A 12173-nucleotide genomic window follows, 5' to 3' on the forward strand; every position below is an offset into this window, starting at 1 on the left:
TGGGAGGCCGAGGTGGGTGGATCACCTGAGGTCAGGAGTTCAAGACCAGCCTGGTCAACATGGCAAAACCCCGTCTCTACTAAAAATACAAAAACTAGCTGGGCATGGTGGCGCACACCTGTAATCCCAGCTACTCAGAAGGCTGAGGCCAGAGCATTGCTCCAACCCAGGAGGCAGAGGTTGCAGTGAGCCGAGATTTGCGCCACTGCATTCCAGCCTGGGTGACACAGTGAGACGCAGTCTCAAAAAAATAAAAATAAAAAATAACGGCCGGGCGCGGTGGCTCAAGCCTGTAATCCCAGCACTTTGGGAGGCCGAGACGGGCGGATCACAAGGTCAGGAGATCCAGACCATCCTGGCTAACACGGCGAAACCCCGTCTCTACTAAAAACACAAAAAAATTAGCCGGGCGAGGTGGCGGCGCCTGTGGTCCCAGCTACTTGGGAGGCTGAGGCAGGAGAATGGCGGGAACCCGGGAGGCGGAGCTTGCAGTGAGCTGAGATCTGGCCACTGCACTCCAGCCTGGGCGACAGAGCGAGACTCCGTCTCAAAAAAAAAAAAAAAAATAAATAAATAAATAAATAAAATAAAAAATAACTTTGGCTGGGCGTGGTGGTTCACGCCTGTAATCCCAGCACTTTGGGAGGCCGAGGCGGGCGGATCACAAGGTCAGGAGTTCGAGACCAGCCTGGCCAACATAGTGAAACCTCGTCTCTACTAAAAAGACAAAAACTTAGCCACCGGGCATGGTGACAGGTGCCTGTAATCCCAGCTACTCGGGAGGCTGAGGCAGGAGAACTGCTTGAACCCAGGAGGCAGAGGTTGCAGTGAGCCTAGATCGTGCCATTGCACTCCAGCCTGGGTAACAAGAGCAAGACTCCGTCCCCCCAAAAAAAGAAAAAAACAAAAAACAAAAAAACCTTCTTGGACAGGCGCTATGGCTCACACCTGTAATCCCAGCACTTTGGGAGGCCAAAACGCGAGGATTGCTTGAGCCCAAGATTTTGAGAATTAGCCTGAGCAACATAGTGAGATACAATCTCTACAAAAAATTAAAAAATTAGCCAGGCGTGGTGGCATGACCTGTGTCCCAGGTACTCAGGAGACTGAGGTGGGAGGATTACTTGAACCCCAGGAGGTGAAAGCTGTGGTGAGCTATAATAACACCACTGCATTCCAGCCTGGATGACAGAGCAAGATGCTGTCTCAAAAAATAATAATAGGCCGGGTGCGGTGGCTCATGCTTGTGATCCCAGCACTTTGGGAAGCTGAGGTGGGCGGATCACTTGACATTAAGAGTTTGAGACCAGCCTGGCCAACATGGTGAAATTTCGTCTCTACTAAAAATACAAAAATTAGCCGGGCATGGTGGCAGGTGCCTATAATCCCAGCTACCTGGGAGGCTGAGGCAGGAGAATTGCTGGAACCCAGGAGGCAGAGATTGCAGTGAGCTGAGATCGCGCCACTGTACTCCAGCCTGGGTGACAGAGCAAGTCTCCGAAAAGTAGTGGGGGTTAGGACTTCACCATCTTTTTAGGGGAGCACAATTTAACCTGGAACAGGAGTTGCAGAGGATGTAGAGATGTATTTTAATACCTCACACTAGCGGGAGAGAGTATAGATGGCAGGTGTAGAGGCTTAGGGTGGGAGTGACCCTGTGGGGTGGGAGGTATGTTGGAAGTGAGCCTGGGAGGGATGAGAGAGCCAGGGCAGGAGCAGGGAGCCTTGGAAGGTAGTTGAGTGATGTACAGCTACACAAAGGTGGGGTGAAGGAAGCAGCCTGTGGTGCAGGGGAAGCCTGTCTGGGAGGAGCTGCTGCCCTTACCCCCTTGGCTGAAAAGGATCCTCGTAGCTGCTGCCTTTGCTCTGAGAGTTCGCCCCAGCAAGGCCCGCCCCCACCCACTTCCCTGGTGCCCTCGCTGCCCGGAGCCTAACTGTGACTGCTTCTCTGCAGAGCTGGTGGCCCATGGGGACCTGGTGCAGAGCGCCATCTGGAGCCGGGACGGAGCCCTGGTGGGCACGGCATGCAAGGTAAGCAGGCAGGCAGGGAGCCCCTGTGGGGCTCTGTGCTGGTCTCCTGGGCTGGGACCCCCTGGGCTGGGCCTTCCAGGCTTGTTGTTTAGGGGGCAGTGGAGCACTGAGGTCAGGATGGTTACCTGTGTGCCCTGCCCCCTAGCTGCCCCTCACACCCCCGCTCACCTACATCTGGAAGTCCCTACCTTGCCTGGACCCTTGTCAGATGAGAGCCCATGCTGGTCCCTGGTTTGCGCCCTGACATCCCCACCCTCAGCCAGCCGCCTCTGACCCCATCTGGTCTGTCCTAACCGCCAGCCTTTCCGTGAGACTCTTGTTAGGCAGCGTTTGGCCACAGGTGCTGGGCCAGGCCCCAGTTGCTAGGGAGGTGACTTCCATCAAGGACAGTACAGACAAGAGGATCCGTGACCCGGGCTCTGCAAGAGGGACATGGTGCTTTGAGCTGGTTGGACAGGCCAGGGATACATGGCCTCAGGCAGGGATCTGGGACTAGGACAGGCGGGTGTGGGGCAGGCGGGTGCTGGGTGGTGAGTAAGGGTTGTACCTGTTGCCGTAGCAGTAATGGGAAGGCAATGAAGTGTTTTTTTGTTTTTTTGGTTTTTTTGAGACAGAGTCTCACTCTGTCGCCCAGGCTGGAGTGCAGTGGCGTGATCTCGGCTCACTGCAAGCTCTGCCTTCCGGGTTCATGCCATTCTCCTGCCTCAGCCTCCCAAGTAGCTGGGACTACAGGCGCCTGCCACCTCGCCCGGCTAATTTTTTGTATTTTTAGTAGAGACAGGGTTTCACCGTGGTCTCGATCTCCTGACCTCGTGATATGCCCGCCTTGGCCTCCCAAAGTGCTTGGATTATAGGCATGAGCCACTGCGCCCAGTGGCAATGAAGTGTTAAAGGCCAGAGTAGGGCAGGTGGTATAGTGAGGAGAGCAGATTTGCATTAGGAACCGCGTGGACGGTGCGTGGCAGGAGGGGCAGCGTCTACAGGGGGATGTGGGACACCCTGCAGGGAGGTGAGAGCTGTTCTCTGCCGGGGGTGGCGGAGACCTCTGGGAGGAGGAAGCCAAATGTTGGAGAAGGGTTGGGTGGGAGGCATGGTGGTCCCGAGGCAGTAGGAGAGGCCTGTCACTGGGAAGGGGAGTGCTGTGGCAGGGAGGGGGCGCTAGAGGGGCACCTGGTGTGAACGTTCTGGGCAGAGCTGCTCCAGGGTGGCAGTAGCCTCGTTGAGCTGCCAGTGGTACCTGGAGGTGTCAGTGGAGTCTGGCCAGAGGGGCTGTGAGCAGAATCCGGCTGCAGGTGAAAAGGTCCTGTTTGTTTGATATGCTGACCACACAGTGCTACCCCTAGGAGGGGATGAGGAGAGCCTGCAGGGGAGGAGGTGGGAGGAGGAAAGCCAGGACCGGGCTGGGCCCTGAGATCAGGGCCAAAGGGCTTCCCCAGGGAGGCAGCCGTGGGTACTGCCAAGGGTCTCTGAAGACCTGTCGGGGTTGCTGGGAATGAGGGCACCCGTCAGGGCCCTTCTGGAGGTGTGCCGAGCCTGAAGACACATGAAGAATGGCCGAGAGGCCTGGGGATGGAGCCGAACAGGAGCTAGCAGGGCAAGGAGGCCAACCAGACCTGAGCATCCTGCCGCAGGGCTCTGCATACTTGGAAGGACACTAGTCTAACTTTCTTTTCTGTACTCTGCTTTTGTAGAAGCCCCTCTCCCAGTCTTGATCAGCTTTTCCTTTGTGGTGGTTGTTGAGCAGAGAGTCCCAGACACTGGCCTGAGCTCTGGGGACCAATAAGGTTCTGAGCTCTGGGGAGACCTGAGCTCTGGGGAGACCTGATATGCGTGCTCTGGCCTAACACTGCTGGGGACGGCTTCCCAGGCAGAGTGAGCTCAAGGCCGGTCCTTGAGGGATGACCCCTGGCTGTGAAGGAGGGGACGGGCAGAGGGGATGGCCCGGGCAGTCTCAGCAGGACTCAGGGATGGCTGCCTTGGGACTGTGACATCTTTCTTTGAGAAACTGTCTGCCCCTCTGTCACTGGTGTGGTGGTCCAGGTCCTCCTCCTGGGGGTCCGAGCCCCATTTACCATCACAGCTGTGCAGGGAAGGACAGTGAGCAACCCCGTGGGCCACTGGCTTGGCCTCTCTTCTGCTTGCTTGCTGGCGTCTTGCAGGAAGAGTCAGAGGAGTCCACAGTATGCAGGAGCTCCTGCTGCTTCCCCAGTGGACGTGTTTCCCCCACTAAACCCAGAGCTTAAAGTTGCAGGGACGAGAAGCACACATGTCCCAAGTGGGTCTTGGGAGTGATGCTTAGTGGACCAACTCCCGCTCCTTTCCCTGGTTCCTGGACCTAGGAATTCCACCTGTGGGGATGCAGCATTGCCTCCAAGCCGCACCCGTCAGCACAGTCTAGGGCCAGTGGGTACCTGGGTCTGCTCTCGCCTCCTTTTGCTGTAAAGCGGGTACATCGGAGTCCTGGTGGGGTATCCTACACTGGAAACCCTGGCAGTATGGAGCCGGGAGTGGGGGGGCGGCCTGACTGTAGTAGGGCAGCCGGTGATGCCCATGAGTGTGTAGAGAGCGAGGGCTTGTCCTGAGCTGTGGCTGGAGCTGCTGGATGGGCCCACCCCACAGCAGGAGCGAGCCTGAGCCCTTCTTTGCTGCGGCACCTGGCTCTGGGTTTCCGCACTGTAGCTGCTCATGCCACGGGCTGCCTGATGGGGATGGGGGTGGAGGGGTCATGGGACTTCCCACCAGAGTGTGCCCCCACCCCCGCCCCATCTCCTTCCTGGCGGGGAAGCCTCCGTGTCCCTAGTTCCCACTCCTGTCCTGCCGCTGTGTGAGCAGGTCTGCCTCCCGGGACCACCAAAGCCCCCTCCTACTCCCTCTCAGCCTCCTACTCCCTCTCAGCCTCCTACTCCCTCTCAGCTCCTCCCACTGCGGTGACGGGGCCGGAGGGAGAGAAGAGACAGGAGGCCGCTAGGGGGCGCGCTCTCCTCACGGATGGCCCATTCCGGCCGGCTGCTCTCCTTATTCCCGGCACAGTTGAGCCCTGGTGAGCGGGGGAGGACGTGGCCTCTGCAGCCCAGTTCCTCTCCAATGCGCCAGAGCAGCCTCAATGCTCACTCTGAACTCTGGTTTGGACCCCACGTTAAGCTCCTGCACCCGGTGGCCCAGCTGCCCTCGTGGAGTGTGTGCTGTGAGTTCCGCCCTTAGCCCCAGCACCCAGCCTGCCCAGGGGTGGCGCTGTCCGCATCCTCACAGTTCACAGAGCTGGGCGGGTGGCCGGGCGCTGGCTCATGCCTGTAATCCCAGCACTTTGGGAGGACGAGGTGGGAGGATCTTTTGAGCTCAGGAGTTCAAGACCAGCCCGGGCAACATGGTAAAACTCCATGTCTACAAAAAAAATGCAAAAATTAGCCAGGCATTGGTGGCACACGCCTGTGGTCCCAGGCTGAGGCAGGAGGATTGCTTGAGCCCAGGAGTTCGAGGCTGAAGTGAGCTCGGATTGAACCACTTCATTCCAGCCTGGGCAACGAAGCAAGACCCTGTCTCTTTAAAACACACACACACACACATACCCCTGGGCAACGAAGCAAGACCCTGTCTCTTTAAAACACACACACACACACACACCCCTGGGCAACGAAGCAAGACCCTGTCTCTTTAAAACACACACACACACACACACCCCCCAAACTGGCTGGGCGCAGTGGCTCACGCCTGTAATCCCAGCACTTTGGGAGGCTAAGGCAGGCGGATCACCTGAGGTCAGGAGTTCGAAACCAACCTGGCCAACATAGTGAAACCCCGCCTCTACTAAAAATACAAAAATTAGCCAGGCATGGTGGCATGCACCTGTAATCCCAGCTACTCGGGACGCTATGGCAGGAGAATCGCTTGAACCTGGGAGGCAGAGGTTGCAGTGAGCCGAGATCACGCCATTGTGCTCCAGCCTGGGCGACAGAGCAAGACTCCATCTCAAAACAAACAAACTAACTAAAAGCTCAAACAAAAAAATAAAAATAAAAATAAACCATAGGGGGCTCGGGGGCTTGCCCATGTCATAGCTGGTCAGTGGTGATGTTGGCATCGGGATGCAGGCTGTCGGTCTCTGCAGCTCCGTGGGGCAGGAGCAGCCCTGGCTGCTGGATGTCAAGTCCTGCCCTTCATCTCCTTAGAGCCTCTGTCGCTTGCTGTCCCTTGTGTCCTGCCTGTCTCCTGTTGTCCCCTCTCTCTGTCCTTGATCTCTAGTTGCTCTGTCTGGCCTGCTCTGTCATTGTCCTCTGTTTCTATCCCTCTCTGTCCTCTCTCATCCCTCACTGTCCCTCGCTGTTCTCTCTTTGGTCTCTGTCCTCTGTCTCTCATCCTCCTCTCTCTGTTTCTCGCCATCCCTCTGAACCCGAGGCTGTGGAGTAGTGGAGTGTTAAGAGCCAGCCCCTGGACTGTACCTGGTGCCCGCCTGGCATGTAGCAGGTCCTTGGTAAACTGCAGCTGGCAGGGCTTTGCCAGGAGCGGCATAAAACCGGGGCCCTGCCGAGGCAGACCAGGGAGACCTGGCTTTTGAGGCCTTCTCCAGACAGGTCCCCACCTCTGCCAGCCGTGCATGTGCCCACGGCCCCTTTGGTTCCCACCATCTGCCTCCTCACGTGGCCTCTCCTCCCCCAACACCACACACCAGCAAGCTCCTTTCTCCACCTCTTTGCTCATGCTATTTTACCTTCCTCGAATGCCTTTCCCTTCCCAGCACAAGCTCTGTTTGTCCTTCCACGACCAGGTCTAAGTTCTTCTCCGCAGTTTCCCATGACAACCTCCAGGCCCCAGAGTCCAGCACTTAGCCTCGAGCTTGGTAGTAGCGGGGAGGCTACTCATCCCCCAGGGAGGGGCTGCCTGTGGAGTGGGAATTCACTTGGTTTTCCCCTGCATTTCTTTTTGGGTTGTTTTAATTGATAGACTATTTTCTAGAACAGTTTTAAGTTTACAAAAAAAGCGAGCAAGTAGTACAAGGATTTTCCATATTCCTTACCTCCTCCCCTAGTGTCTGTGACGAACATCCTGCGTGAGTGTGGTACGTTGTTTCAATTGAGGAACCAATGGTAAACTATTATTATTCTTATTATCATCATCATTATTACACTGCTGGAGCGCAGTGGCGTGATCTTAGCTCACTGCAATCTCCGCCTCCCGGGTTCAAGTGATTCTCATGCCTCAGCCTCCTGTGTAGTTAGGACTACAGGCACGTGTCACCACACCCGGCTACTTTTTTTATTTTTAATTTTTTGTAGGGACAGGGATCTCACTATGTTGCCCAGGCTCGTCTCAAACTCCCGGGCTCGAATGATCCGCCTTGACCTTCCAAAGTGCCAAAAATCACCATCTTAACCATTTTTAAGTGTACAGTTCAGTAGTGTTAAGTATATTTACACTGTTGTGAAACAGATTTGATCACTTTCTCATCTTGCAGAACTGAAACTCTATACCCATTAAACAGCAGTTCCCCTTTGCCCTACCTCCCAGCCCCTAGGAACTGCCGTTCCACTTTCTGTGTGTATAATTTGACTACTTTAGATGCCTCACATAAGCGGAGTCATATACTGTTTGTTCTTTTGGGGCTGACTGATTTCTCTGAGCATCGTGAAATGCTGCGCCGTCAGGGGTTACTGGTTGTTGCCATGTGCAGTAGGACTTCCTTGCCTCTGAAGGCTGTGTAGGACGCGCAGACCACATTTTGTTGATCCATTTATCAATCAGTAGATGTTGGGTTGTTTCCACTTCTTGGCTATTGCGAGTAGTGCTGCTATGAACACGGGTGTGCAAATACCTCTTTATGGCCTGCGTTCTGTTCTTGTGGAGAGGCGCCCAGAAGTGGGGCTGCTGAAACACATGATAGGTCTACTTTTAATTTTCTGAGGAATTGCCGTACTGTTTTCCATAGCAATTGCACCATTTTACAATCCCACCAACAGTGTGCAAGGGTTCTAACTTCACGTACCCACCAACACTTGCTTTCCTTTTTTCTTTGAGACAGAGTCTCGCACTGTCACCTGGGCTGGAGTGCAATGGTGCCATCTCGGTTCACTGCAATCTCTGCCTGCTGGGTTCGTGCGTTTCTCCTGCCTCAGCCTCCCTAGCAGCTGGGAATACAGGCACACACCACCAAACCTGGCTAATTTTTGTATTTTTAGTAGAGACGGAGTTTCACTATGTTGGCCACACTGGTCTTGAATTCCTGACCTTGTGATCCACCCACCTTGGCTTCCCAAAGTGTCAGGATTACAGGTGTGAGCCACTGCACCCAGCCTTGCTATTTTTTTTTTTTTTTTTTTCCAAGATAGAGTCTCTTTCTGTCGCCCAGGCTGGAGTGCAGTGGCACGATCTCAGTTCACTGCAACCTCCACCTCCTGGGTTCAAGTGATTCTCCTGCCTCAGCCTCCTGAGTAGCTGGTATTATAGGTGCACACCACCACGCCCAGCTAATTTTTGTATTTTTAGTCGAGAGAGGGTTTCACCATGTTGGCCAGGCTCGTCTCGAACTCCTGACCACAAGTGATTCTCCCCACCTTGGCTTCACAAAGTGCTAGGATTAAGGCATGAGCCACTGTGCCCAGCCTGACACTTGCTATTTTAAAAAATGTAATAGGCATCCTAATGGGTGTCAGGGGATATCTTATTGTGGTTTGGGTTTGTATTTCTCTAATGGTTAGTGATATTGAACACTTTTTCATATGCTTTTTGGCCATTTCTATATATATATTTTAAAAACGTATATTTAAACCAGGCCTGGTGGCTCACACCTGTAATGCCATCCCTTTGGGAGGCTGAGGCAGAAGGATTACTCGAGGCCAGGAGCTCAAAAGCAGCCTGCTCAACGTAATGAGACCTCATCTCTACAAAAGAAAAATTAAAACATTAGCAGGGCCTGGTAGCTTGTGCCTGTGGTCCCAGCTACTTGGGAAGCAGAGGTGGGAGGATCGCTTAAGTCCAGGAGGTTGATTTGCAGTGAGCTGTGATTGCACCACTGCACTTGAGCCTCGGCAACAGAGCGAGACTCTGTCTCAGAAACAAACAAACAAAAGGCCAGGTGCGGTGGCTCATGCCTGTAATTCCAGCACTTTCGGAGGCCGAGGTGGGAGGATCACGAGGTCAGGAAATTGAGACCATCCTGGCTAACACGGTGAAACCCCGTCTCTACTAAAAATACAAAAAATTAGCTGAGTGTGGTGGCGGGCGCCTGTAGTCCCAGCTACTCCGGAGGCTGAGGCAGGAGAATGGCGTGAACCTGGGAGGCGGAGCTTGCAGTGAGCCGAGATCACGCCACTGCACTCCAGCCTGGGCAACAGAGTGAGACTCTGTCTCAAAAACAAACAAACAAAAGGCCAAGCACAGTGACTCACACGCATAATCCCAGCACTTTGGGAGGCCAAGGCAGACAGATCACCTAAGGTCAGGAGTTCGAGACCAACCTGTCCAACATGGCAAAACCCTGACTCTACTAAAAATACAAAAAATTAGCCGGGCGTGGTGGCGGGCACCTGTGTTCCCAGCTACTCGGGTGGCTGAGGCAAGATAATCACTTGAACCTGAGAGGCAGAGGTTGCAGTGAGCCGAGATCACACCACTGCACTCCAGCCTGGGTGATGAGTGAAACTTCATCTCAAAAAAAAAAATACAAAAAGAGAGAAATGTCCATTTATGGACTTTGCCATATTGCTCAGGCTGATCTCGAATTCCTGGGCTCAAGTAATTCTTCCACTTTGGCTTCCCGAAGTGTTGGGATTACAGGCAGGACCCACTGTGCCTGGCCTACGGTAGCATTTTTGGGGTTTTTTTGGACGGAGCCTCAGTCTGTTTCCCAGGCTGAAGTGCAGTGGCACGATCTTGGTTCACTGCAAGCTCATTGCAACCTCCGTCTCCCAGGTTCAAGTGATTCTCCTGACTCAGCCTCCCGAGTAGCTGGGATTACAGGCGTGTGCCACCACGCCCGGCTAATTTTTTTGTATTCTTAGTAGAGATGACGTTTCACCGTGTTAGTCAGGCTGATCTCCAACTCTTAACCTCAAATGATCCACCAGCCTTGGGCTGCTACCAAAGTGCTGGAATTACAGGCGGGAGCCACTGCACCTGGTTGGCTATTCTGTGTCTTTTGTTTCTTCATAGAAACTTCAAAATCAGTTTGTCCACAAAATAATTTACTGGAATTTTGATTGGGACTCTGTTGAATTTATAGATAAAGTTGAGAATAACTGACTTTTTGACAGTATTGAGATTCTATATCCATGAACATGGACTACCTATTTATTTAAATCTTCTTTGGTTTTTTCATCAAAGTTTTGCAATTGTCCTCATATAAATCTTGTATATATTTCATTAGATTTACGACTAAGTACAGATTGTCCCTGACTTACAATTTTTTTACTTTACGATGGTGTGAAAGTGATGCACAACCACAGGTTTTCACACTTTCAGCACTGGTGATTCTTTGAACAAAGACTCTCTGGTCTGCAAATTTTACTTAATATATATTTCTTTTCTTTTTTCTTTTTTTTTTTTTGAGACGGGAGTCTTGCTCTGTCGCCCAATCTGGAGTGCAGTGGTGTGATCTCGGTTCACTGCAAATTCCGCCTCCCAGCTTCACGCCATTCTCCTGCCTCAGCCTCCCGTAGCTGGGACTACAGGCGCCCGCCACCACGCCCAGCTAATTTTTTGTATTTTTAGTAGAGACGGGGTTTCACCGTGTTAGCCAGGATGATCTTGATCTCCTGACCTGGTGATCTGCCCACCTTGGCCTCCCAAAGTGCTGGGATTACAGGTGTGAGCCCCTGGGCCTGGCCTTTGTGTGTGTGTGTGTGTGTGTGTGTGTGTGTGTGTGTGTGTGAGTGTGAGAGAGTCTTGCTGTGTCACCCAGGCTGGAGTTCAGTGGCATGATCTTGGCTCACTGCAACCTCTGCCTCCCAGGTTCAAGCAATTTTGCCTCAGCCTCCCGAGTAGCTGGGATTACAGGTGCCTGCCACCATGCCTGGTTCATTTTTGTATTTTTGGTAGAGACGGGGTTTCACCTTGTTGGCCAGACTGGTCTCGAACTCCTGACCTTAAGTGATCTGCCGCCTCGGCCTCCCAGAGTGCTGGGATTACAGGCATGAGCCTCTGCTCCTGGCGATACTTACTGTATTTTCAATTTAAGATGGGTTTATTGGGATGTAACTCCATTGTATTTTGAGGAGCATGTGTATTTCAAGTTTTTTTAAATGTGTGCTGGTGCAAAGGATGTTGTTTTTCTTTTTTTTTTTATTGAGACGGAGTCTCACTCTGTTGCCCAGGCTGGAGTGCAGTGGTGCAACCTCAGCTCACTGCAACTTCTGCCTCCCGGGTTCAAGCGATTCTCCTGCCTCAGTCCCTTGAGTAGCTGGGATTACAGGCGCCTGCAACCACGCCCAGCTAATTTTTTTATTTTTAGTAGAAACGCGGTTTCACCATGTTGACCAGACTAGCCTCGAACTCCTGACCTCAGGTGATCCGCCCACCTTAGCCTCACAGTGCTGGGATTACAGGCGCGAGCCACTATGCCTGGTTGGTATTGTTTTTCATTTCAAATTCAAATTGTTTACTGTTTTTCAAAATATGAAAACAGGAATCTATGCTGAATGAAACAAAATAGACCTGTGCTAAGATGTAAAAAGAAAAAGTTAACCAGCCCCCACCTTCCCCACCCTTGGTACCCAGCATTAGCACAGCGGCCTGTGTTATTCTAGACATTTCTCCTTGCTCAACAAAGGTGTAAAATGTATGGGCTGTATGACAGCTGTGTAACAATGAAAACAAACAGGATCATGGTCACACAAATGGAGATTTTTGTTGATTTTTACCACAGTAGAATCACACTATGCCATGTTATTCTACAACTTCCTTTTGCATTTAATTTATTATGGCCAAACGTGCATGTTTGTGTACACACACGTGTGCATGCACACACACACAGATTGTTCCACAGAAAGAAGGTCCTATACAAAGTATGGGTGTTTTATTTCAGTACTTTTTTTTCTGCCTTTTGTCTGTTTCCATCCTCCCTTTGGATAATCTGAATCAGTTACTGCTGAATGGATGGTTCGGAGGTGTAAGCTCATTTTCTTTTTTTTTTTTTTTTTTTTTTTTTTTTTTTT

At 52.4% G+C, this 12173-nt stretch overlaps 1 protein-coding gene across 7 annotated transcripts in view; it reads left to right on the forward strand.

Moving 5' to 3' along the window:
- The window catches only part of LOC112613925 (coronin-7), a 64617-nt gene that overhangs the window by 10415 nt on the left and 42029 nt on the right, over positions 1-12173 (forward strand). For all 7 annotated transcript variants that reach the window (XM_025369812.1, XM_025369815.1, XM_025369813.1 and 4 more), the window contains one exon: positions 1955-2031. In XM_025369812.1, the coding sequence (XP_025225597.1) occupies positions 1955-2031 (77 nt within the window). The remainder of the gene's footprint in view (positions 1-1954; positions 2032-12173) is intronic.

Source organism: Theropithecus gelada, chromosome 20 (genome assembly GCF_003255815.1).
Source record: "Theropithecus gelada isolate Dixy chromosome 20, Tgel_1.0, whole genome shotgun sequence".
NCBI lineage: Eukaryota > Metazoa > Chordata > Mammalia > Primates > Cercopithecidae > Theropithecus > Theropithecus gelada.